Below are 27,967 nucleotides of genomic sequence, written 5' to 3'. Positions count from 1 at the left end.
TTCATTGTCAACTAACACTCCACTCATTCTCAACTCGAGATAGAGCTGAACTCTAAACTGGCTCAATACCGCCCCGTGAAAGTGATGTGCGTGTAGTGATTGCGTGTCGCGTTACTCAAAAAAACATTAGAACAATCATTGGGAGACGCGGCTAGTTCGCGTCATTTACTCTTTAACCACGGCTTCTCCAGTTGCAATGACGCAACATAGCGATGCCTCTAGTGATCGTTCCGAGGTGTCCGTGACGCCACCGCCTCCAGTTTCGAAAATGTTGGAGTTTGCGACCCATCAAAATTTGAGCCTCTTCAACTTGGAACATAGAAACATGCTGGCGGCCCCATTAGCGGCGCTACATTCCATGGCGGAGATGAAGCAGCATCAGAGTCACCTGAGTCCCTCGTCTGAGCATTTGCACGGTCAGGACAAGGGCGATAATGATCTGCTTTTAGAGAGAACTACTTTGCACATGGAAAGATCGGGGTTGACGTCGCGAAGCCCTTTAGGAGCTACAAGTAATAGCAATAGCTCTCAAGGAGCTAACCCCCATGGCATCGATCATATATTGTCGAGGCCGTCGCAAATCACCACTGGTCCACTGCATTTTCCGCATAATTTAGGGTTTTCTCAAAATTCTCTGGGTATGACGACGAATAGTGCTCAAAATGCAGCTAATCCTGGATTGAGGGGTTTTAACATTGCCGCAGCTGCCTTCTTTCATCATCACGCTGCTAATTCAGTCAACAAACCTCCGGTTGAGTTAGGAAGAACCACGGGTGGACTTTATTGGCCCGGAATCCAAAGTTTAAATCCCATTGCATGGAGAGATCGACTGAGCAACAGTAAGTAGTTTCCATACGTGCTTGAGTAAAACTTTCAACAGAATGTTAGTATATGCTATTAAGACCTTTGGGATCGCCACTTGCGTATGCATAGTAATTACGTTTCTATAGAACATTTTGGTTGTTGCCATTAACTAGGCAATTCAAGGGAGAGGAGGCAATTAGGGCTCTTAATGATCCAAAGAGACCCTTTTTCGCTCTCTCTCTGCCCGATGTCCGACTGGTCACACACCAAAGTATCATGTCCTTTTGACCATTTTGCTGGAATTTTTCTGTTTCATAAGGCGGAAGGTACCGATAACTTAAGTTTTTTTGGCGAGTTCCGATACTGCGATGTCATCAAAAGGTGTTCTGGAAAATTCTCCAACCGTTTTCAAGATACTTTCTAGAACCAGATCTTCGTTGTCTCTTATTGAAAAAACACATTAGCGAATTCGTTGTTTTCCTTGTCATTTTTTGGTATATTTTTCGATTGAGAATTTCGCTGGTCACCTTTGGCTACTCAATTTCCGGGCACACCGTATAAATAGATACAGAGAAATCGTTATTGCCACTAGGTTATTAGGATGTATTTATTGAAATTCAGACATTTTGCTCTATAGTTCTAGTAGTGTTCGAGCTTCTGGCAGAGGACCTTGTACAAAAAACAAAAACATATATATAGGGTGTCCCGGATTTTAGTTTAGAATCCATCATTTGAAAATTTTGTAAAGGTAACAGAACAGTTTAAATAGAGAAGTTTTAACACGGAGGCAAATGTATGGGTCGAATATAATTTTAGACATACGGGGTGGTTTGAAAAAAATTAATTAGGATTTAATATTATTTTATATTGTGTTGTTGCTTTCTTCGATTCCTTCCGAATTGTCTAATAATATACGTTTTTGCGATATCGTGGAATCTGCTGCGATTTTCGTCATTATTTCGAGCCACCCCGTATATTTAAAATTATGTCCAACCCGCACCTCTGCCTCCATTGTATCTCTCTTACGTTTAAACTTGTGCTCTCTCTCCCCCTCTATGAAGCTTTGAGATAACTTCTGTAAACTAAAATCAGATAAGTCGGAGGAATGCGAAAATACAGTAAGAAATAAAAATGACTCCTAATAGTCGACGATAGACGTCCACAATTATTCTACTTTAACTCACGGTTCATGCGTCTAATTTGACTAATTGACGTCAGCAAATCAGCCATTTTTAGACTAGCACATGGTGCGCGGTGAATGTGCGTCGCAAAACTATTTCGGTGCTTTGAGAGATTTTCAGTAAACTGAAATGCTTCATTTCCGATCTATTGGCAGGAATTGCCGTTGGCCCTAAATTACCCAAGGGGTATGAGATTGAAATCTGGGCTGCCCTGTGTTTCTATATACAGAAAAGCTCAAACTTCGCCTATTCAACCCGGTACAGCTTGATTTATAGTTCTTACAGTGTATGTTGCAAAAAAAGGAAATTACGTCAGTAAAAGAATTACGTAATCCAACTAGCCTTAACGTTACATCTGTAATGTTTTCCCTGAGAATGGCCAAATGTAGGCCGCAACGTCGACAAGAGTGGCTCACAAACCAGCTGCTGAATTAATTATTGTTCGTATCAGCATTTCTTACTTATCATTATGGTTTAAGGCAGACTTTTCCTAATGGTACAAACCTTATTGTGACAACTGTGTGTTTTCCTGTGGAGTTAAAATGGTGAAACCGCGGCCCCGGCAAGGAAAACAAACGTCTCTTTGGGGGATTGACGTACTTTTCTGTACTTAAACAACCCGAGGCGAAATCAGGACCAACGTTTACCGACGCTTAGAAAAATAAACGATAAAGCATAATCTCTTAGAGGAGCACATAATTTAATAAATTGTCTTATCCGCTGGACGATTTGAGAATTTGAAAGAAAGTCGTTCAGTCAACGTCCCAAACAGAAGATATAATTTATGGTCTATAAAATTTAAGGGTCTTTATGATAATATTAATACGGCAAAGCGCTTTGAAATTACAGGTTAATCTCACCATATGTCAAGCTGATAATATCATTTATTTCATGAGGAAGGGGCTGTTTATGACGCAAACATGTAACGACTTTGATTACCTACTACTAAACACGGTTAATTTACACCTGGCAACAGATTGAGATTGAGATATGTTAACTAGCAGTATACGACATATTTCAAATAACGTGATTGAATCTTCGGTATGTTTTACATCATATGCAAATAATTCTTTTCTATTATGATAATCGGCTCTGTTCCACTACACAGCCAGCAATTTGCAACACCAGTTATTAGCTGTGAATTGTCCTTGCATTTCTGTATTATTAATAATGCATAACGTGTTTCGGCGTGACTACGGCATGTTGATGATTTCACGTTCTCACCAAGTTTACCTATCTAACCGTAATTCTCGTCGTAAACAATAATACCCTCACGCTTACACACCGCTAAACCAATTGTGGATCTCAAATGTTTGTTTCTCCACATCATACAAACAGCTATATTGTCATCCCGTCCTATTTACTCAGTTTCTGATAATAGTGATTTTGTTGACATGGGGCAAACTTTAGGAGTACCTTGTCCATTATCATTAACTTGAGAAAAGAGTCCATTTTCTTTACGCCAAGACTTCGTTCTTTCCTCACTTTTTGTGTCAACAACCGCGCGATTCCGCATCTAGATGACGCATAGTAATGAAAATTTTACCACCTTGGTGTTTTGAAGTAACGCGCTTGTTTGATTAGGGTCTCTTGGTGTACAAGGTGTCGGTGTCTGGAGCTCAACCATGAGCATCTCGGCAACCATAAGAGGTACGTGATCGGTGAGATCGGAGCAAAGTTGCGCTGTGTGGAGTCCAGCAAGATGATGTTTTTTTAGTTTGAAAATTACCGATGACTTCCGAAGACATTCGCAAAAAACTGTAATTCTCGTAAAACGTTTTCATTTTCCCTCAATTCACTGGCCGACGTATGTCAAAACGATTGACATTTCAGCATCGCTGCAACTTCCCCTCGTCCACAACGCGGAAATGTCAAATTGAAAATTCGACGATTCAATTTTCGACCATCGTCACGAACTTGTTCTTTCTTACGGGCGCCATCTTGAATGTCCCCGTTTTCGAACAGATTTTTTTTTCTAGTTACGATGAGGTGTCACACGTTAAAGATCACTCCTGCACTTTAGTGGAAACGTCCAAAGGCCCATTTTCGCAAAAAGTGCCTTGGAAATAACAAAATATGAAACAAGTTAGAGGGCGAGAGAAATAAATAAGGAAATTACAAAAGGGACTGGAAGGGTTCAAACTCAAAATGCGATTTCAGAATCGAAACTCATGTTAATCTCAAGTATGTCAGTTCAAGGGAACCGGGAGCTGACCTGTTGAACGAGCCATTAGCGGCTGTTAAATTTAACTATTTTAGAGATAAGTTAAATGTAGTGAATGTATAATTGGGAGGGCGTGTTGACTGTTGCCAGATTTACGTTTACAACACCGTCTCAACTATGCGTCCTTTGGTTGGCACATGTCATCTCGTCAATAGAGACATTTGACAGGTGTCTAAGAAGGTTCTTTTCGGTCAGGTAGAACGTTGCCGCGACTGTGTCACTCGTTTCCACGGCCTGTGTCCTGGACTGCTATTATGTATGATAGTTTTACCAATGTGCAAACTCTCAAAGAACTTTCAGAATTAATTTTTTGATGGAAATAGAGAAAAGGTATGTTTCGGAACGACAAAGAATCTGACCATCAATCATTTTTTGCTGCCCTGAACTAACTTAAACAAAAAACATTCGGCCGTTCGATGCAAATGGCCGGACGGTACCCGTACTCTATTGCCAAAGACCTAATGGAAATTGACTGCTCCCGGGCACTCTTAACAAACGTTAAATAGCGGCGAGTGTCCAGAACTACCTGGAATATTTCACGAGATGTCTGTCTAGGGATTTCCGAGAAGAAAACTTCAAGTTATGTATATGAACGTGGTACCAACAATAACCATGAATAAACATGGTTAAAACATGCCACGTTTATTTATGGTCGTTGTTGGTACTTTACGGTTCATAAGCGAGATTTCGAATATGCGCATGATGTCCGCTGAATTAAATTGCGGTAAATAATTTTCGATACACGAATGTGTCCGCAAACACTTTCTTAATTAGATGTGATAAGCGCTGGACGGCACTATGCGGCCGTTCCTCGCAAAATGCAAATTAAAAAAAAAAACTGCCTGGATCTTTTTTCCTCAAATTTCTGTGTGGCCCAACAGCGAAAAATTCACAGGATTCATCCCCCGTATGTTCCAATCTGTTTTTTTTTTCTCATAAAGATTTAAAAGGAACCGATGTCGGTTTTTCCACGCCGCACAAATCTTTGTCAGGCCTGCATGCGACCGGGCGCCTTTCGGCGACCGCAAAAATTTCCAGGTGGCAAAAACAGGTGTGGACCGTAAAAAGGCGTACCCAGCGAGCTTTAACAAAAATTTGCAAAATCCCACCATAAAGGTTTTAACAAGCTGCCAGTACGTCCAGCAGCTTTTCCATTGACATCCGAATAGGTCGATTCTAAAATCGGCATTTCCCTGACGAAAATTTCCGCATCCGGACAGGTTAGTGGGCTCAGAGATAAATCCGTATGGTCCACAAATCTACGCAAATCAAGTTATTGACAAATTCATTAGAAGCTATTATAGAATAATTATTAAGCGGAGGCGATACATAGACGGTGAACGTGATGTATCATCATCTGTCTACCGGGGTATCAGATATGAATAATTAATATCTGAGTTTGTTTGATTTGCCTAGTTAATAACGTGAAGACCAGATGGCGCCAGAAGTCAAATATCACATACGTCAATGGTCATTATGCCAGAGGTCTGGCTAAACAATGGTCCAAGTTCTCACTAGTAGAATGTCGTGGGTGTACATGCTCGGAGATATCTATCGTTCTTTTATCGTATGTTATTATGCGTTATGGGTTCAACAGCGAGCATACAGACATTGGGGAAAACCTCCGTGAAGGATTTAGAGATTAAAATCCGGAATCTGAACAGCATCCAAAGTTTTCGCCCACTGTAATCAGTTTGTTTCCGATTCCGGCTTGAGCCGCAGCAATCACCTTTTGCTTTGTATTGTGATATATGATGTAATAATGTTGCAAACATATGTGACTCTTGAGCCGATAACAAAATTGTTATTGATATCGTCTAATCAACTAGACTAATGAAGAAAAGCATATGTTGCTTGTATTGTAAAACTAATAATTATAATTTCATACGCGGATGTAGCTTTAGCAATTTTGGATCGGGGTCGCTTTTTAGTATTCCACCGAGTGTAGAGATTTGATTAAAAAAAACGGTCCTTTTTCAAACCGATTTCTAATTGATCTGCAAGTTGTGGGTGAGGGGCCGGAGCCCGACTAAACGTCTTACCGAAGGGATTTCGAGTGGTATGTAAGCGATCTCAGAGACATACCAGCGAGCGACGAAACAGCGAACTGAAAAATGAAATACTTATTAACAATTTAAGGACGGAAAAAAGGTTCGTGTCCATATTGAACCGAACATGAAGCTGACGTGAACGACTGATGACTTTGCGTACCTTCTTCATCCCCTCCTTTTCGCTACTCTTAGTCGAGAAAACCAGAAAGCAGACGGACTTTTAGCGACTTACCTTTCAGGAACATTACCTGAAGAACCACCTCAAGTAACTCCAGGGGGGAATCGAGAGGAAGGAACACGCCATCAATTCTTTCTTCCCTATTCCGCCCCTCCTCCTTTTGCGGTCGTCCTAGGGAGCAAATCTAAATTATCTAACATGAATCTGAATATTGTTTAAAAGGCGCGATAAAGTGAATAAACGTCCTTTTTGTACGTTTTCTCTATAGATTTTGCCCAACTCCGAGCTGGATTCCATCATTCTCCCGTATATGTTCATATTTGCGAGATTCTACAGAGAAGAAACCAGATGTATATATAATCTATATATGCTGACAACGCAGGATATAGCGTAAGATGGCTCTCACGGGACATATAAGGCCCGAACGAATTCAATAATGTACCTATATATTCCCTCTTGTTCTTGGGAATATCAATAGTCGGGGTATATAGGAGCGTTGTTACAAGAGCCTCTGTTGGAAAATGTTTTGGGCAATATAATGTAAGTCGGACAAATATGCGAGTTGAAGGGGGATTTCGGTGTTTAATTCGAGGTTCGGATGGTCGACGACAATGGTACGGCAAATTTGCTGATATGCCATTTACGTAAAATTAATTGGAAAACTATTCGGGCACATTTCCATGTCAAACACATCCCTTACAACACCTAAAGTGGATATGAATAATATATCGCGGCCATCATTTTTATTTATGAGATTATTCCAGTTTATATTGGTGATATCTCCTCTATTGATATCGCTTGGGATGCAGGAAATGGGACGTTCGCATCATTGCGGCATTCAAATCTTAGATCGTCTGAATTGCTAAAATAAATGGTTTTATTTGTATTTTTTTCCTCACGCGAGCTCACTAGTGGAAAAAGGACAGACACCGTAAATTCAGCGTGAGAAATGAAACGAACGCAAGAATAGTTTCTCTTTCCGGAGATAACTTTTAATTGCCTTTAAGCTTGATAAACATAATTTACGACAATACTCCAAGTTTCCCTTCCATAATTTAATTAAGACAATGTTGCTGCCTTGCGAAGAATGAGCCGTTATCTCGACTGTGTGTCCTATGTAATGTCCGACGCGGTGGGACATAATATAACGTCGGCGTCTCCACTATTATGGCAGCCAAGTTTGCTAATTGAAGACCCCGCTACTGAATTAGTTGTTCATTTAATGGTCTATCATACTTATCTACGTCTGTTTGTTAGCGTTTACTGCTCTTCCAGACGCTGAAGTTATCTCAAAATAGGTGAGAGTGTATGACGAATTACGAATAATATTACGACTGGGGCATAAATTAAAACCTCTTTTATTTTCGTCAGTCATAAGAACGAGCAATGCAATATACGAAGGTTTTAATTAAACAGTCGGCTTTGTAAGTCTCGCCGCAGCTTCCGCTTCTCACTGTTGCGTACCACTCTTAGCTATACGACTACCACAGTTAATTGACTCGAAAAATACGCGAGTTACTTAATTCACCCTGAAAAAATTGGGAAACTTTGAAGATCTAAGTTTCTAAGCAATATAAACGGTGGAGGTAGCTGCCGTCGAGGTGGTTGCGGTGGAGGTAGTTGCGTACGAGGCGACTCAACGCATTGGTGAAAATGGCAGCCAGAGTTATGAAGTTAACACCGGACGGAACTTGATGGAAGGTGTCGATTTTGCTGAAACTCGCTAAGAAACCGTTCTCGGCAACTTCGTGTTTGGAACATTTTCTCCCGCTAATGGGAGTGCTCAAGCCAGCCTCCTGCTTCTTCCGTGACATCGAGGTCTCAGACAACGTTGGAAGAATTATTCGCGGTAGCCAGAGCTGTGTCCCGTGAAAAGTCGCAGGGCAGGAGTCTGCTAACGTTCGATCCTCCATGAGGAAGGAGAAACGGTGAGCTGTGAATTTCACTTTTGCGTTCTGTGTGGTCGGGCCGTCGCGCGTTCGAAGATCAACCCCGCGGAACCCCCCGTTCAGAGTTCAAAATTCCGTAGCGTCCGTCATGTGTATTAATTTATTACGATGCAGTGATTACAACTTTTCAATAAACCCTGACTAATTTCCCGATCGAACTTTCGGGATCCCACCATTCGGGTACTTCTCGCATTTTCCTTCCATTCACCTCTTCACTCAAACTTGGCAAAAGAGTCCCATTCTTCATGTTTACGATACCACAAACTATTGACGATTTTAAATTATCATTGACGACCTTCTCTTAAACCCCCTCCACCAACGAATCATTTCTATGTGACTTTCGGTCGGAATTTTTGCTCTAGACATTACGCTCCCATTGAGACTAAAGAGGCGCCTCTTAGTAGGACATAATTGGCTCCCCCTCCCCATCGGAACTCCCCATTCGCCTTAAACGATGGGTCTGCATGTTCGATGAAAGATGTTACACACATAAAAAGGTGGATATAATTGAATGAGGAGAGCACGCAAATTTAATTATGCGACTTTATGCACTCTGTACGAATATCTCTGTTTTTTTTTGTTTATTAATTTAATGGATACTCAGTAAATGCCATCAAGCGCCGAATGCTGATGTGTGAAAACAAAATGAGCCCCTTTCAATAATTATTGTTAGAACGTAGCCCAACGCGCACCCCATAAGCAGTCGCAATATTGGATCATGTATGATGCATAGCCATATATCCATTGGCGTATCTTTTAATTGAAACCATAAAACCGTCCCTTTGTTACTCTACCCCATATGTAATTTCATATTTTGAATCTCCCATCTATAAATCACACCATTAAATCGGCGAACAAATTTTGTTGTTTCATTTTTGATGGCATGTTGGATAAACGAATAATAATGCCTCCCCCGATAAGTGTGTGTATAATGGATTCACTCAATTAGTGGAGATAAACTAATTATTCATAAATGATTCAAAAATGATCATTCAGATTGTGGACTTAAACAAGTGCTGGGTCGCGCTTCGAAGTCGTCGATTTACGAAGCGGCACCGCCATCGACGTCGGGTTTGATGATTCCATCCAACAGTTGGACGTCGAAAAGATCTTGCGGAAGCCATTCATTTGGTCTCGTCGGAATATATTTTTCCCGAGAGGTTAACGTTCCCGGACCTTCTTCGCTCTACCTCGGACAACAGAAATTCTACCGGATGAAGCGGATTATCGATTTTCCTTCTACAAACTTTTAAAGGATGCTCCCAAAGAGAACATAGCAGAGCGAAGCCCAGAGAGAGTCGACGAGAGAACGCATCCAAACCATTATCCAATCCCATTGAGGTTTTTTTCGTTTCCATCAGCCCATGATGGTAAAACAGCTCCGAGGCGGGCTGCTGCAGCCCTGCGGGGTGCTGACCCCTTGAGCACGTCGATGCTGTTGACTAACCTGAGCCAACAAATCAAAATTTACCACTCCTTTAGCGGAATCAATACACTGAGACTAACGCTACATGACATTTTTGTGTACCCTGGATCCCGATCTCTGGATGCACGATCATCGCAGCAACAAAACATGTTCGCTGCGTGGCGGAGGAACATTTTTAAGGGGGTTAAAGGCCGTAATTCCACTAAACATTACCAAACGAGGCCCAAACAACATGATTTGAAATATACAATCAAGATATTAGTATAACGAGAGGGATAACACACAGCAGACATAACTGAAGCTTGTAAGAGTGTGCTAGCGTTTTGATAAGCGAGATGGGGCGATACTAAACTGAATAATCTCTTGATCCCGTTATCTACAAATATAATTATTCCAACGGGGTGTCTTGCTTTAAACAGCTTGCTTCATCGGCGAAATGGCTTACAGCGGGCCAGCGTTGCTGTCATGGGGGGACAAAATTCCGGGGGTGCAGGGAGCCTCGCTGTCTTGACGCGGCTCGAGCAGTTGCGATGGAAATTGGTCAAAATATTTCACGTTGGCTCGGCGTTATACGTGTGGTATCAGCGTTGGTAGCTGAGCTGCGACGAGCTTAAGAATGCCACCGGCAGATATTGTATACAAAAACATGTTTTTTAGTGTCACAGTTCCTAATTTTGATATACGGTTTTGTTGATAAACCCGCGCCCGCATTTGTGTTTTATACCCCGCTCGCATTCAATTTTAATACAATTTAACCACGCATATTATGCATGGATTTTCATTTGCATTTGTCCTACGTCAATCCATAAAATCGGGAAAACTTTTCTGTATTTGTCGTTGCGAATAGTGTTTTGTTCTCATTGTGCCGAAGGTTCTGGAGCAAAACGCATCTCGACTCGGCGCGCCTCCACCCCTACCCCTATTTCTCGTCTCTCTCCCTCATCCAGAATTCCGTTGCTAGGTTACCGCCTTCGGCAACCGCAGAGACACTTCTACAATGGTGATGCTTGTTCTACACGACAAGCACAACACTTTTCCTGATACGGAAGATGGATTGAGATGATAACAACATTTCCCTTCGCTGACAAACAGGGGCGGCTCGTTAGAGACTCTCTTAGTAAATAAAGCTGGCTGTGCGGGTCGGGTTTTCGGACGAAAATTTCTAAAGAGCGATTTTGGTAACGAGGGAATTTTCCAGATTCCAAAAGTTTCCAGGGTCGGATTAGTTCGGGTTAGATTTCATAAACCGAAAGATCAATAGGAATGTTTGGATATTCGGCGTTACCGTAGGGACAAACGCGAACATTGTTACCTTTAACGTGCCACACAAAGATTCATCTGCGGCGAGACTCTCTTTTCTACCATACGAGAATTTGCATGTTTCCCTCCAGGGTTACTTAGAGCCTTTTCAATCCCTCAGCCGACGGGTTCCCCGTGGTTGCCGGCTCATGGCTATGGTTCCGCCACCGTGATTGAGGCGCGAATATAGAGGAGCGGCCAGAAGTAGATGGACAAACAGAATTTTTCAATTAAATCGTGCATATGTTAATTGATTTGTTTCCTGCGCGTGTGTGTTAGTTGTCGCAAAACATGTGATAAAAAATAATAAACAAATATTGATAAAAGTTACTTTATTGTCAATAAAAAAATAAATCTTTGGAATTTTCCTGGTCAAAAGTAGATGGACAATTTAAAAATGAAAATAAACACATAACAATTTCCCTGAAATTATTTCAAAAATCAATTGGGACCTTTCCCAAATCACTAACGCTCCTTAAAATACTCATTATCGTCAATGACTGCCTGACATCGACGCGACACTGATTCAATCAATTTGATTAATATTGCTGGATCAATATATTGTCACTTTTCTTGTATTTCAGCAAAATTTTAATAATTTTAATCTCCCAATCCTTTATCAACAATTTGCCACAGGTTTTCCATGGGATTCAGATCGGGCGGCTGGGAAGGCCACTTAAAAATCGGCACTTTTTCTTCTTCAAGAAATCGTTTAACTTACTTTGAGGAATGTTTGGGGTCGTTGTTGCGTCAAAAATGGAATCTTAATGGTAAATCGTCTTCAACACAAAATAACATTCTGGAGTATGTCCTTGTACACAAATCTGTCCATGATTCCATTTATTCTATGCAGAGGGCCAATACCAAAATCGCCGAAACACCCCCATATCATTACCGATGCTTCTCCATGCTTAACCGTGGGTCAGGGGTATTTAGGGTTTAATCGCTGACCAGTGGGACGTTTAAGGTATTGAATGCCATCGGAATTAAACAAATTAAACTTGGATTCATCGCTTCAGCAAACTCGTTCTCCATCCTGTTTGATCCGATGAGTATGTTGTTGAGCAAATTCCACTTGGGCCCTCCGATTTTTCTTCCTGAGAAGTGTTTCTTTGCTGGCCTACGTGAATATAATTCCTCCTCGACCAATCTGCGTCTCACAGTCCTTGGAGGCAGGGAAATTTCGAAAATTTCCAGCTCAGATCGGATTTTCTCAGAAAGCATAAATTGATTTTTCGAACTAATAGTCTTTATCTTCCGCACATTTCTTTTGTTTAGCTTCCTTGGTCGATCCAGTTTTTAGTTTCGGTTTAATTTGGTCCAGTTTTTTTTTTAAATATATTTCAGTTAGAGGCCAAATAGTGCCTTTTTCAACATCAGACCTGGGGGCAATTTGCACCTACCGTTGGTCCTCATTAAAAGCTCCGGCAATTCGCCCTTTTGGACACTTTCACACCGCGAGGCGCGCTGCAGGCTGCAAACCAAACGCAAATTGTACTCGTATTTTCAAAAATTCGAAGTAAATTCGACCGGTTTTACCGCCTCCATCTACTTTTGACCAGGTGAATTCCTAAGATTCGTTTTTTTATTGACATAAAGTAGCTTTATCAACACTTGTTTATCGTTTGTTAATAACGCGTTTTGCGACAACGTGCGTAGGAAACAGATCAATTAAACGCATGCACGTTTTCATTGAAAAATTCAGCTTGTCTGTCCACTTCTGGCCGCCACTGTGGAATCGGAGTTGTAATATATGAGTAATGGAAAAAGTAGATTATTGAACGAATAACAATTCAAGAAATATCTCGCAGAGGGGCCGCGCGAACTGGACCAAACTCCTCAGGCTCTTCCGGGTCGGCGGTGGGCCAAACCCGAGCAAACTGAACAAAAACTGTTTTTAAGCAGTCCTTCTAAAACCTAATAGGTTTCGCTAACCACATGCTAAGCGTTGGCAAGATTTCCCTTGCAACGGTGCGGGCGACTGCAGATTTCTCTCGGCTTAAATGGCGTTGGTAATACACATTTACCTATCTAATTCGATCTTGAATCTGATTTCCCTGATCGAGCCAAAATTTTGCACCTGCACTACTGTCGCCTGGGAATAGTGAGTCCACATCCGATCCTGAATATCCTCCGGCATATGTGGCCGTTATGTTCAACGCTTCTCAAAGCCCGGAAAATACCCCATCAGAATTTCCGATTTAGATGTTTCCTAATAGAAATTCAATTTTCCAAATAAAGTACGATTTAACTTTATCCGGTTGTTTCGCTCCGCATTAACGAAAAGGATTCAATACAATAGTTAACCAATAGCGCAGACGAAGAGAATTGAAACGGTGGCGGCGGAATACAAATTCACTCGAAGAAAATCATTTATTGTTGGAATCTCTTTATCCCTCTCTCTCAACACATGTTACAGCCGTAAAGACCGCAAGAAAACATGAGAAGGGTGAAAATAAATATACGGAAAAAATTGCCCTTTCAGCGAAGATGTGGTTCGAAACGAAATATCATTTATTTTATTTATTTAGTGTTATGACTCTGCGAAATCCCGAGAAAGAGGGCTTTGGGGTGATGAAGAGCGCAGTGCCACTCTAAAGTGCCATAATTGATTGCGCGAATCACAAAAGATCAAATTAAAATCAGGCGTTTAAATGGACGTAATCAACCAAACAAAACCTGACTCTTTAGAAAATTTCCCTTTGTAGAGGCATCAGAATCATAATTGAAACCGATATGGGATTACAATATTACGAGACCATATTTCTATGGGGATTATGACAGATTTGACACGTCAGCATCGCACATGTGTAACAATATATCCAGCTTATTCGATTTTATATTTTGCTAAATTGGCCCCTGGATGAGCCCTTTAAAAATGCACATACTAATATTCCCTATGTGAGCAGTCGTTTTCCATTTATATAATAGAAGGTTTTAAATTTTCAGTGAACCAAAGCAATATGGCGATGGGACTGGGCCACGACAAAGACGCCAAAAAGAAACACACGAGACCGACGTTCTCGGGACAACAGATATTTGCATTAGAAAAAACTTTTGAACAAACCAAATACCTTGCAGGCCCCGAAAGGGCGAAACTCGCGTATGCCTTAGGAATGACTGAATCGCAAGTTAAGGTAAGCGAAGTGACTTGAAACCAGTTCAAACATCTCACAAACCGTATTTTTGGTGTTTCGGTACTTAATATCGTTGCTGTGAACTGACGAACGAAAATCGCCCTGTATCGAATAAACTCGGAATAGATTTATTCAATATTGAATAAACTGGACGACACAAAGAGGAGGAGTCGTGCTCGCCTCTTTCAGTCCCTTGGAGCGCGGCACGTCCTTTGGTCGCGGAAAGCTTCAAATTTTACCATTCTCGAGTTCATCGCGTGTACCGGGTGAAAAAGGTTCGGTTTAGCAGGTTTCCTTATCGCAAATCCGACGATCCTTAAGCCGTCCGAAGCCTGCGGCAGCGACACTCTACGGACCCCATTTTGTGTCTCAAATGGCACTAACCAAGACAGTACTTTATCACTGCGTAAAGCTGTGTGCGACTCATCAGCGACTGAGTCCCACGATTGAGGCAGTAGCCATCTCTTCTCAGACAAGGCATAACCGTATTCACAAAACCAGCCTTGAAACCTCCAGGAGCAGGGTAGTACCCTTTGGCCCGGTCTTGTACACCGCGTAAAATTCCGAACGGCGGTTTTTTTCGGACTTGTGCGAGGCGTTCGACTCCGTGAACTTGCGGCGTTGGCCTGCGGGGTCTCCAGCTCTCTCTCGGAGGGGACGAGGATGTATCAAAGTTAATTTCATTAAGGGAGTCGGACGCAATTCCGGGGCTGTCCGTGCAACCGGACGTTTCCGCGTTTGCTAACGGAGCCATTTTAAATCTCTTTCGCAGTTTTCGTTGATACGCAATTCCATTGGTGAGAAGCGCTTTTGCGATCACTCTAACCGTTATTTAATAAAGGATCCGAGATAAATTTCCTGCGTAATTGCAGCTCTTCAAACTTCCGAAATTCCTCCTCGTTTTGAATGGAAGTTTCCAGTGCTCTCGTCCCTCGTAAGCCTACCTCACATTATATTTCATATTTGCCTCTCCGAGAGTAATTTATGAATGGAAAAAAGTCGTTTGCATGGCAAGAATTACAAAAAGCCCTGCTACTGACTTCTCATTAAAAAAAATAAACAAAAGTGAAGAGTTGCGGGTATAATTCGACACCCGTTGCGAAAGCCGTTCATATTTTAATTTAATTAAACTTGTAACAAGATAAAATTAATTTTTAATTTTTGCAGGACGAAGGTAATGAAGGTAACGAGAATCTTAAAAAGTCGGCGTTTAAATGAGTTTTACGATGACTTCTTCGCTGCTAAAATGCAGCGCAGGGAGAATTTTGTCCAGATTATTTTTTGTTGTATACTCTGAGGACCTCTTACTTTAATGAAGCGTAGCAACTCCAACCACGGTTTAATGGCTTCCTGTAATCCAGGTCTGTAATAATAAAATGAAACGTTATACACTCTTTGTTCCAATTTGGGTTTATACAACAGTATCATTTGACGGAACAGAAGAAGCGGTGTACTTACCCTATTATCACCACTTCGGGCCACTGGAGAAACGGTGGAGAAAATTGACTGTTTATTGACCCGGAAAAGATCTCTCGCATTGACTCGAGAAAAGAAGACGCGACTCGTGAGCATTTTCGATCTGACGCAGTTCGCCCCCCTCACACCTCCCGAACTCAGAGCCGCTGGAAGGTCGCTAATGTATCTTCCGGCATTTCTCTACCGATTTTTCTCTTTTTCACTCCCGTCTATTCACTGGAATTGTGTCCGGCCTTTCGTCCCATTTTCTCCTCTCCGATCGCTCTGTCTGTGGCTTCGGCATGTAGGAGGCTCTTACTTGCCGGCCTCCGCGGTTTTGAGGGGGGAATTCGTCATGCAGCTCAATTAATTCATTAACGTCGAAGCGCATTACTTCACAACACGATAGCGTTAATAGTAATGCAAAACATAAATCACGATCTCAAAATTAATTAGTTACTGATAGACAATTTTGCATAATTTTAATGGCACCAAATCCAGAACATTTATCTTCATTTTCAGCGGCACTAGTTTGCTTTGAACTATCCGACCTGTCGAAACTCATTATTTATTAATTCAAACATATATTAATACACAAACTAATATTTAATTAAAACATTATTAAAACAATGTGCCTTACATATTGCCGCTTTCAATAATCAGCATTTGAATAATTGCACCCAGTCTGTTAGTAGAATTATCCAGGCAGCAACAGCTGCAATAAATGCCAGAATTTTGGAATATTTGGCAACTAGCGTTTATTTATTTTGATTTTGTTGGTTGCGTGAAGTGGTATTTACTCAATAATATCAGGTAATGCTTTGCCTAGTGTCGAGCAGATTTCGCACCACTGGGCTGTGTGGGACTAGCTAGGCAGGTTGGACATCTCAATTAAGGCATTGATGTCGTTTTTGGTGACAATAGCATGTCGTGGTGCCGACTCTTTAGAACCGCTTGGCCCCGGCTCGTTAGGCTCTATGTTAAAAATGAGTATGTACGTCTTTAGCCCGCATCTTCCGTATTCAAATTAGCTTGGGAATAGCTTTGTTTGTCAATATTATTGCCGTTTCCGAGGATTGAATGATTCGAATAAATTTCAAATGTGCCTTTTCAGTACTAGGCGCTTCAACATCGCTTCGTTCTCGGAGCTGCGCCGGTCGTAAGTTCAAGAGGCGCTCCTAACAACGGGCTTATATAGCTAAACACCCGATGACTACATCCCACAATGTTTTTATAAACATGCGGACATTAACATAAACAAATATTAGAATATTCGACATACATAAAAGGAGGCAATAAATCACTCAGTCGAGCGCCCACGATGACCCTTTTTTGCCTGTCTTTTACTTGCGGCGGCCGAACGCCAGCCGTAACAATATGCTCCTGATTGTAGAGGCATGCCAGGAGGCTCATCATTTTCCTTGTAATTGACCATTGTTCCAGCTCTCGCAGATCTATTAAACGTATCGTCTGTTAGGCAGTTTTTAAGCGAAAGCTAAACAGGTTTCTTCGTCGTGTGAGGTTTCTCTGAGTTCTTCTTTTCTGGAGCAGCCTTGGTGGGAACCCCGATCGGTGCGCTTCCTAAAGGGTCCCCTTTCATGGTTCGTAATATGACATACCTTTATTTGACTTCCAACTTAAAAGGCATTAAATTCGTCACTCGAAATGCCGTAGGACGAGGAAAACATAAGCCAGCAATTAGTTAAAAATGCTTGTGGAATATTACAATGTCAACGTATCTAATTTGTATTCAGTAAATCTGTCATCCAAACGATTAGTAAAATACCCTCAACATATCGGCGTTTGAAATGAATCCGATTAAGTTTTTAAGTACGTAGATCGTGGGGTTAAAATGAGTCGGTCGGCCATTAAAATCCACCACGGGAAATGCCGCTAGGACTTCCGTTGATGTAACAGATTTAGCCCCGAACAAGGGGGTATTTACATCAAGCAATCTGCATGTGAAATGTACGGAAAAAAGGCCATCCTTAGTAGAATTTTTCCAATTGCTAGAAAATCAGTTTCACCAAAAAGAGCTGAGAGTTTTCGCGTAATAAACTGAAGTACATCATCCACGAAAGGATAAAATAAAGCCTCACAAAAAGCGATATCCCTCGTTTCTGAAATTAATGAAACCAGGAAATCCCCATGTCGCAGAAAAGCCCGCAGGAAGAAAATCTTTCGACAAGTGTAAATGTCCCCTTTTGTTACTCACTAAATTTGCATTTTTATTGAATCTGTGGCAGCCGAGATTGGAATTGAAGTCTGTATGTTGACAAAAAATAATACGCCCAATATTGCGGTCTGAAAACATCCCCCAGGCAAACTTCGCTAACTCCGAATATTTTAATTTTCTCAATTAAATCTATAATCCGGCAATTATATTCCCGTTATGCATTCCATAAGCTTCGAGGTTTACGATTATATTATAACATGAGAAACATTTTCAGGGTTGCAATCATTTAAGGGAGGAAATCAGATTGGAGGGTAAGGAAGCATTGGAACGTCGCCGCGTAAACTTTTGACTCGTCGATTTTGGTTTTTCGCGCGTTCCGTCACTTCGGCTCAGGCTAAAGTCGACCTGAACAGATCTCCTTGCATAGATTGCAAGATACTTCTTGATCTTCCAGCTGTGTTAAAGAGATCGGGAATCATCGCTTTTTACGAGGCTTTTGACAACGTTTTAATTGAAAACGATCACCTTGGTTAACTCCCTCGAGAATTCAACAAGCTCCATTCGTCTCGTGAACTTTCAGTGTTCGGCCCAAACGGAATTGCACAGAAAAGAGTTTTCACGTGCAACTCGGTCGGACCTGACCAGGAGTTCGGCGAATCCTCTTCGTGGGTTGAGGAAGAGTTTCGACGTTTTGAGTGCCCATGCCGACCCAGTATCGGCCAGTGGGTTCATATTAAGGAGCCTCCGTCGCATATGTCGTCACCGACCTTCACCGATTAAATGTACTGCTACAAGCATGGCTTCGCACTTAGATTCCAGACACGTTAAGGACATGTTGCGGAAGTGTTTACAAGTAGGTTTTTGGTACGTGGTCCGGGGTTTCGACTTCAACATCGTCCGAGTCGTGGTAAACAAGAAAGTTTTTTCCTTTTTTAATTTGAACTTTTTTCGAGAGTTCTTCATAAAGACTAACCTAGTGCTGGCTAAAATGGATTTTGCACGTCCGGGACAGAGCCGCATCGGCCCCAAAACGAATCTGCCCGTTTCCACCGCATTTTCATTGTACTGTGGAACCTCGTTATGCGACCTTAATCAGTTTGTGATGTTTGGACTTACACTAAGTAGGACGCATACCCAACCAACCTGTCCCGTAGGAAGCAATGTGGAAACGATTAACTTCTCCTCGTGTAAAAAACTCCTCTTGATATGGTATGTTAATGGGGTTGTATAATGATTTAAACGCTGAGCACATAAGACAAATTGGTTATACATTTTTAAAGCTATTATATTGTATTAAATGCATAAACCATTAAACCACAATCAAATCAAACTTCTTAATATTAAAATATTTAAAAAAATTCTATTCTTTTTAAGAGTTTAATTTTTTTTACTTTTCCGTCTTCTGTCGGTTTTAAAAAATAATAAATTTTTGCTTAAAAATTGGAATCAGAAAACTTGAACAAATTCATAGACCGTGGCATCGCGAAGGTCTCTTCTGGTCTGGACAGAGCAGTAACGCGCCAACCAACGGCTCTACCCGCCGGAAATGACATAACAACGCAGTCATTCTCCAAGTTCAGATGGAGTTATCCTCACAATTTCCGAAATTAATAGCTATTTTAACCCGAGCTAACCTGAACTAACCTAATTGATTAAATAAGTTTCTACCACCATCTCTCAAGAAAAGGTAACACTCACCCTCCGTCACACTTTTCCTCGTTGAGAAATGCCGGTCTTAACAGCTCGAGGTACATATTTTATTAGACCTATAGTTTATACGCTTGTATTTATAATTAATTAACGCAGTAAGCCAGAGCCATGAGCAAATGAGGCAACGTTCAAATTTAAATTGGCTAAACGATATTATTCACGGTACATTTTGTCTTATTTAACGCTTTATTTGAATTATGTCCTAGTAATAATGTGGGCTATTAGACAGTACATTCCAGATGAGGAGAAGCTAACGTCTATACTTGGGTTAGTCCAGTGCCGGACTGAGGCAGATTAGATCATTCATTTCCTCATTGAAGTCAAAATGATCAGAGATTTGTCTGCGGTACTGATTGTTAAAACACACAGTGCAAGGAAAAAAATTGAAAATATTTTCAAAAGAGGAAAAAAAAATAAGGAAAATTTCCTCATTAAATTTTAAAACTGAGAGCAAATTGGAGTAAATTCGCCGGATGAAAGTGACAAAAACAGATCGATGAATTTCATAATAAAATACATAAAATCGAAGATATTAAATTGTCGTCAATGGCCAGTACGTCGCTGCTCCTCATCCCCTTTACGAGATGTCAATGGGGTTCGGAGACCGAGCTGTACTGTGTATGATGTATCGTTTTTAAGGGAGGGTTTGCAGCCACCGCGGCATAATCTTCTGACAAATTGAATAAAGGCGGCACAAAGCTGGGGAGGCTAAAGGGCTGCCACTTGTTTATAACAAACATCGTCATAGCTATTTAGACTTAGCCACCCTGATTGATAAGGCTGAGTCTAAACGACTGGTGGGAAATTTCGTGACGCATCCACCTCGTTTCGAGAAAATCTCTTTCGATGAAAATGAGCCCGATGAACAGTTTATAATAAATTGATTTGTTTATATATAAATTGCATGCGTGCAAGGTAGGATCTAATCGGGGGCGTTTGCGTTAAACTTAGCGCGATTGCATGAAGTGGGCAGTGGTTGGTTTCATAGACTTAAGGTGGGTCTCAACCTACGTTAGGTCCTGGATCGCAGAGGAAATCATAAGTTGGTCGGGTCGGTCCCCAATGGTGCTTCAACGACCTGAACTATGTCTGGAGGTTACCGAAAGGTACGTCTCCTACGAGCGGAAAACATGCGCTTTGAAAAGAATAAAGGCAAAGTGAATACGGTTAGGGGCGTATAGCCCGGACAAGAGGTCTTGAACGACCCTGACAGACCCAAGGCACCATGGCAACTAAAGGGGATCAGGCAACGCATGAGGACCTGGCAGGGAGAGGTATCCAGGTAAGTGCGTCTGCGCTCTCGTTGTTACTGATGAAGCACGCGCACCTACGCACTTGCAGGAGTGACTCTTCCGCAGACCACTATGGGTAAGTTTTTTATTTATTTTGGCTGCTCTAGCCAATTTTTGCCATTGTTTAGGAGTACAAGTTCCAATCGTTCCCAACCAAATTATCCATAAAAACAACTTCCCTTCCGACCTTTCACGCCATTTTAAAAAAAAATGTGCCTGATCAGTACAGGGATGAAGCTTTTTTTGTCTACTTCTGTTTTGTAGCGAGCCTTTGTGTATTGACGTTTTGATTTATTGGTGATCCCGGCAATCTACGTGACATATATACGTTTTTATTGTTTTGCCACTGGAAAATGGCAGGTTTTATAATTCGAGATAAAATCTTGAAATACTGTAGCTGAGGCCATAGACATTATTTCGGGAGTGTCACTTTGGGGGAGATAGCAGCTATAAATATCGAGAAATTAGGGACGCTGGTAACACTAACCAAGTAGTTTCGCTCTATTTACTGCACCATGATTAAGGGAATATAAAACGTAATCGAAATCAGTGGTTATCGAGGTGTTATTGACTTAGTTGAGTTATTCGTTGGAATGTGGTGGCGCCAAAAACTATTTTCGCTCTGGTGGATCCAATTGATCGTTTAAATTCCTCTATACCTCTAATCGCCGCGACCCACAAACAAAAACCATGTTCTGGCTACATCGCGAAAGAAACTTATCTACCTAAAATGTAAAAAACTACACAGAGTGCAACACATCACGTTATCAGATAATAATAAAATGCTAAGAGATGATGATGATGATGGCGATGGTCAAGAACGTGCCATTTTCGAAATACGGCGTGGCCAAGTTTCACATCGCCGGGGGACATTTTCAATAGTTTTCACTGGAACGTCGGAAAATGCTGCAAGAGTCCTAAAAGTTGAAGAACGAAAGGATGAATTTAAATTTGGCTTTGAAATTCGCATAACGTGTCCCCAAAAAGAGCACAAAATAATACGCGACCCAAAAAAACGTAACACCCTTTATATGGCTACTGACGATTTTCACATTTCGTTGTAGAAGGTCTTAGGGAAAACAGGTGTACGAAAATAAAAAACTTGAACTCGGGGCGTGCGGCGCAAAAACCAAAACATGAAAACAGAATGTGGAACTGCCACTCTGTACATCGAAAATGGCGTGTTTTTGGCGGTGCGTGCATTAGCATTTTTTTAATGTTTCGTCCAGTACTAGCGCCCCTGAAATATCTCCACGATGATACGTTCCACCCTGTATAACTGTTATATTGCCACACTAATTGCGTATGATTTTGCGCTTCCCTCTTTTGAAATTTAAAGAGTTTTTCACCTCCCCAAAAAACACAACTGACGAAGCTTGCAGGGCCAATGTCACAGTCCTTTTTCCTCGACATTAATCACAATTTTAAAGGCCGAATAGACGGCATTAAATTAATATCTCTGTACAGACATTTCGCCTGGGAAGTTCTTATTTTTAATTAAATTCGGGATAATAATTTAAAGTCAGTTTAAGACGTTACGATCTTCTATGATATGGATTGAAAAGAGTTTTTTTCACGGATCTGTCACGGGAAAAAGTGCAGCTGTTTCCTGTCGAAATTTTAATAATCGGGAGCGCCCAGTCATTGGGGGCAAATCGCACTATAATTTCAAGGGGGATGGATTGAGGGTTAACATCGTACGACCAATCAAATATTTTCGTTAAGCTCAATGAAAATATAACAAACAGATTTGAGCGATCGCAACGAAAACGTATTGAAAAAAAATTATCATCGAAACATTAGGGCTCTCTTTCGCTTGACCGCTCTGAGCCCCGTATGCAAATGATAGTCATTAGTGTGTCGTTAACCGTTAACGTAAGGCAACCGAATCGATTAACGCTAAGTGACTACGTAATTAGCTCTATATGTTGCTGGCAGCGGTTGGCACTGTTTTACTCTATGTCTTTAGAGCACCCCTCCATCTAGATCGAATCTGATATATCCAAATTATATCGGCCATACTGTGGGTAGGGTAAGGAAAGTGTCAGTAACAAATGTTATTAAATTGCAACTAGCTTCATTAATTTATCATCGCGAATACTTGTTCTGACTTACGTTACTCTACTTTAGTAATAAGTAGCAGCACGGATCGTTGGGTGTAATGAATATGGAGATATGATAGACTATAAATAGTTCGGAACAAAATAAGCGAGGTTTACCTTTAATTAATGCTTGTAGGCGGAAAATTCATTATACAAATTTCATAGACTTCTCCATACAACGTAAAGGTTAATTAACATATAAAAAAGTGTATGGGATTTATTTTCAGTGAAATTAATCCGACACTTTAACACCGTTTTAATGCCATTAGCGAGACTAATTTGGTTGGCATTTGATAGCGATTAAGCTGATATATTTGATCAGATCGATTTGGTTTTACTTCTAAGTTTTGCCTTTCGAGGCTCGACTGAACCAATAGATAAACGAATTTTTAATTCATCCGGCTCTTGTTAGTGTAGGAAGCACGTGTAAAGAGCCCGAATATGCGTTCTCCTATCTTTCGTCCTTTGTGTAGAAGTTGTAAAAATACCCATAGATGCGAGTTGAGAATGTAAAGGAAGTGAGGAAAAATAATCAGCCGGTTCGGTTATCAAGTATCTGAAGGAATTCGTATCATTTGATGAAATTTCTTAGTCATCATTCGGGATATTTCTAAAATAGTCGAGAATTTGTTGGTCCATGAGGAAAAGAGTGAAGTTCTGCATCGTAGTAGGAGGACATTTTCAACAGTTTTTGTAATTTTTGGTTTCAGAATTATTTTTATCTTACTAGAGTGATTGAAATGAAAGTGAAAGGTTTTTTTAATATTGAAATACCCGCGTTTCTTTCACAATCTACCTTGAAGGTCAGTCCAAGGTCAATGCAGATAAACGGAAACACTCCAAATATTATGTCACTTCGACATTCCAGACATTCCACAGCGAATTGTTTAGCGCGCGCTAAAGGGGATGACCTCTTTAATACAGCGATAGCTCTGAAGAATATGGGTCAATGTGTCACCATAGGTGAGACAGAGATTCAAAACGTCCAGACAAATGTCAGATAAGGATAGAATACGTGGAACACAAAGAGAGAGACAGGATGATAATATTGCGGTCCTTCTCCCGGATGTCTCTTTCGTTTGTCCCATCATAACCTCAAAATATCTGTGTTTATTTGAATTTAGTTAGAAGATCGTTAATATTATGTTATTTAAAACTTAAATGTATGAAATCTAACTCGGGTATTTAGTTTTTGCCGTGTACTATGTTGGAATCAATATTCCTTAATGTCATAATAACCAATGCAGGTTAACCTTAAGAAACAAACTGAATTACTTTAAGGGAGTGGATGATCGTGCCATTGTATGCTACAGAAGACGGTACAACACCCAAGGAATAGTGGTAACTAAGCTTGTTGTTGCAGTTTCGTTTGGTCTAGCGAGGGAGGTGCGAAAAATACTATTCTTGAGGCACCGGAAATACTTATTTAATGAGAAAACGTTACTTTCAACATAAATCTTCAGCTAAATGTCTGGTACAAGTGGAACTTGCGAGAAAACTGGCTGGGAAACCGTAAAGACCAGCTAAGAAGTCTTTTGCAAAATGAAGTTTTTCCAGTTTTGAAGGACCGTCCTCTCGCCTTAACACGATGTTTTCAGCTTATACAAGAAGATTCTGCTAAGTACTCTATACTCTAATCTACATTTTCAAGTACAATATTGTAGTTCCAGTCTAAGTCACTCTCTAATGAAACTTTCCTCACTTCTATGGAAGAAACTTGCCAATGGAGACCAATTTATTTAGCGCTTTTTAACAGAATAAATAATGAATTTCTTCATTTTTTGGTGCTTAAACATCCAATTTTAGGGAGTGAAATTTTATTGCAGTTTTAACAGTTATGACTATTCGGAGGATTCAGGATGCTCCCTATCAAACCATAATTAAAAGTCGAAAAGCTTAACCTTTCACCATCTTGTCAGTATTATAAGGATTCTGTATTTCAGTAGTGAGACGCGTCTTGAGTCTAATAGGCCATGTTGCCCCTTCTCTGGCGCAGCTATGACACTGACGTGGCGCTTTTAAATCACTTTCAAAAATAATAATTTTACAAACCACATTATTCGTTCTTAGAAATTCTGAACGTTGGTTCACCCGCAGGACTAAAATCCTTGAAAATAATTTGAATAACCCGAAAACACACCCCTTTTCGATTAACCGCCACTCGTTCCGTAGTAAGGGGTGAAAATCCTCGTGCGGTGCCTAATTAGGGCGAAATTTTAAGGGACAATACAGCAGCCGACCCTGCAATCAAATAGCCCTGATTGGCCGTCAAGGGCTGACAGGGCGATAGTAAAACCACATTCTGATGCCAGCCTTGACTGGTTTTCGACGCCATTGTTGTCTGGATGCTCACCGATTCATCATATCACACTGACGGGTATAAAGCGTTTTATTTTTTGGCGTATTGATGTGCTCTCGTAATTTAAACCTGGATATATGACTATGTTTATGCTCCGCGTTTTAAACCCTGGGAAATGATCAGATGCCACTGTTAGGAGAAATTACTCGAATTGTTATCCTGGCTAAGTAAATCTTCTAGGATCCATCTTTCACGGTAACGTTGTGCAGAGAGACACGTCTTACATGCCCATTTTCTAACTCTGAAAACATCAATTTGCACTTCTCTGACTTGAACCGGAAACATTGAATAACAGGTCTCCTGTTCGTAACGTGGCAATCAAAATTAAGTCTCAACTCACAGAAATCATTATTATTATGAGCAGTTTATATCGCGAAATTAGTAATAAAACAGGAACGTTCCAGATGTCGGAAAGTACAACGCCATTCGTAGTTCAGCACTGTTTGTTAGATGTTAATATCTGCGAGGTAACATCTTCATTTTAATTAATGGTTCCTCTTTTCCATCTCCGTCTAGTGCGCTTTTTATTGGATCCGTCATTTTCCTTTTCACTTTCGTTCCGCAAATATCGAACCATAGCCTCGGATCGTTGCCGTGCCTGTATTAACCCTCTAGACCCTATTTGCATGATTTATGGTCGTACTATAGCTTTAAATACCATGTAATTCTCAAATATAATATATAATTGAGGTATTATACGAGAATTAGTGAAAACAGGAACTTTATTTAACAGCTTTAATAAAGGGAAATATTTAAAGATCTTCTCCTTCATTAATCTTTTCATGCTCCTTTGTTAAGCATAAATCTCGAAATTTATTTAACCCCTTGAAAATATCACTTAATTACGCTCATCAATTTTTTATGGTTTGAAGTAGTCGGGCTTAAGATTTTTTTAATTTTTAGGAAGGTGAAATGCCCACCGCCAGAGAAGTGCAGCTGTAAGGGTGATCATTCGCGCCGGGGCCAAAAGGAGAGTCGATGATGCACGGTTTTTTGAAAACAAAAAATTAATAAATAAGAATTTTTAAGTTTATTAAATAGAGTTCCTTTATTAGTCCTATTTGTCCTCCTGACCTGCATGTGCTCTACATCACGATTGACGATTTTATTCTCTATTTTGTTGGTCTTTAAATTGGTTCGCGTACGCGCGATGTTTGAATTGAAAAAAAATAGTCGAATAAGAGCTAAATGATTCGAACGACTGAATTTTATATCCGATTGATTTGGCTATTCGAATTATGAAAAATTCTCGCTGTAATGACTGCTGAAAATTGAGTATCTTTCGAAGAGAAATGTACGGAAACACTTTCAGAACACGGAGAAATTTTCGGAGATTTCTGGCGACTTGTGAGATTTTTTTTAATATTCTTGTAGTCCAGACATCTCCGGAGGAGTCGGGAGACTTCTGGCGCGCTATTTATATCAAGACCTGGAGACCGCTAAAACCCTCCAAGGTCCTCGCGCCTGGAACAACCTCCATAAAATTTCCGCCTTAATCTCGCCATAACTACCCTGAGCTCTGATCTTCAGTGTCTTTTTCCGTTAACAAATCACACCTCCCTACAGCGATACTCGGACACATCACCTAAAAAATTTATTCTTGTTAAACCTTGCTGCTCCTGCCTAAACATGACTCTCTTTGCTGCAGGTTTGGTTTCAAAACAGACGGACAAAATGGAGGAAGAAGCACGCGGCGGAGATGGCAACAGCAAAGAGGAAACAAGAAGTGCTTGATAATCAAACAGACGAAAATAGTGACATTATTTCTGATAATGAGGAAGAGCACACGGCTAAAAGGCAAAACCTGCAATGAGTGTTTAACATGGGTTGTGGTAGCGATAGCTTTTAAGGAGTATTTCCGTAAATTGGGTATATTAATTTCAAGGCTGGGATGTGGGACAGAACTTTGCTTATGCTTTGAGCAGTTTGCGTTTAGTTGGATGAAAGGTGGTTAAAATTAGAAAATCGAACCTCCGCAATTGACATTACAGTCGAATTTATTAGGCTCGAATTTGTCCGTTTTGGTTTAATTTTTCCTTAAAATTGTGATTACCGCAACTCATTAGTATTAGTCACTCCCATAGAAGAATTCGTGAAGTTTAAAACTATGTAAATATGAGATAATTTGGTAATGTAAAAACATTTTAACGAACGCGCGATTGAAATGCGCGAATGTATAAATGTCTCAAAACGACACTCTGTACGTACTGTCGGTAAAATTTTTTTTTTTAAATTATTTATAAAAATGAAATGCACCAGGCCTAAAGGTGAAACGGTTTTCTGTGGAGCTTTTTGAGACTTTACTGGCGAATTTAGCACTTGTAAATACCATCACGAACCATCTAAAAGATGTGGGAACCTAAGTGAGAACGTTGATATTGTTTAAGATGTAAAGAAATTTTCTCCAGAGCTTTCTCGCCTCAGAACACACATTTATTGCCTTCAGACATCTTTTCCCACAAAATCCTGTAAATAGTAACTAACAGAGTATGTAATATATCTGCTATTCACAAGGCTTGAAAATGTTCAATATAATGTATATTACATGTAGAATTTAATTTGAATAAATCTAGTCAAAGATATTTTTAGTGTTTTCTGTGGATAGGTCTGTTTGATTTTCGCAG

The 27,967-nt window shown here is 40.5% G+C and overlaps 1 protein-coding gene across 4 annotated transcripts; it reads left to right on the top strand.

Annotated features, from left to right (window-relative positions):
• LOC136350583 (homeobox protein Nkx-6.2-like) lies at nt 1–27,925 on the top strand. Of its 4 annotated transcripts, none has more exons than XM_066302454.1 (3): nt 1–839; nt 14,062–14,249; nt 26,992–27,925. In XM_066302454.1, the coding sequence occupies exons 1-3, from the start codon at nt 197–199 to the stop codon at nt 27,154–27,156; spliced, it is 996 nt and encodes a 331-aa protein (XP_066158551.1). In that variant the 5' UTR covers nt 1–196; the 3' UTR covers nt 27,157–27,925. The 4 variants fall into 4 exon arrangements, with proteins under 4 accessions (XP_066158551.1, XP_066158550.1, XP_066158553.1 ...); XM_066302453.1 differs by having other exon boundaries at nt 14,047–14,249; XM_066302456.1 differs by lacking the exon at nt 26,992–27,925 and adding an exon at nt 26,247–26,356 and having other exon boundaries at nt 14,047–14,249.
• Nucleotides 27,926–27,967: the final 42 nt, after the last annotated feature.

Source organism: Euwallacea fornicatus, chromosome 3 (assembly GCF_040115645.1).
Source record: "Euwallacea fornicatus isolate EFF26 chromosome 3, ASM4011564v1, whole genome shotgun sequence".
Taxonomy (NCBI): Eukaryota; Metazoa; Arthropoda; class Insecta; order Coleoptera; family Curculionidae; genus Euwallacea; species Euwallacea fornicatus.
This window is presented reverse-complemented; position numbering and strand designations above follow the sequence as displayed.

Excerpts from the sequence above, each read along its gene's own strand:
- LOC136350583 (XM_066302453.1), top strand. The coding sequence starts at position 197 with ATGACGCAACATAGCGATGCCTCTAGTGATCGTTCCGAGGTGTCCGTG. Across the intron at positions 840-14,046 it reads GAGAGATCGACTGAGCAACA|GTTTTAAATTTTCAGTGAAC; the intron begins GTAAGTAGTTTC and ends ATATAATAGAAG. Across the intron at positions 14,250-26,991 it reads TGACTGAATCGCAAGTTAAG|GTTTGGTTTCAAAACAGACG; the intron begins GTAAGCGAAGTG and ends TCTTTGCTGCAG.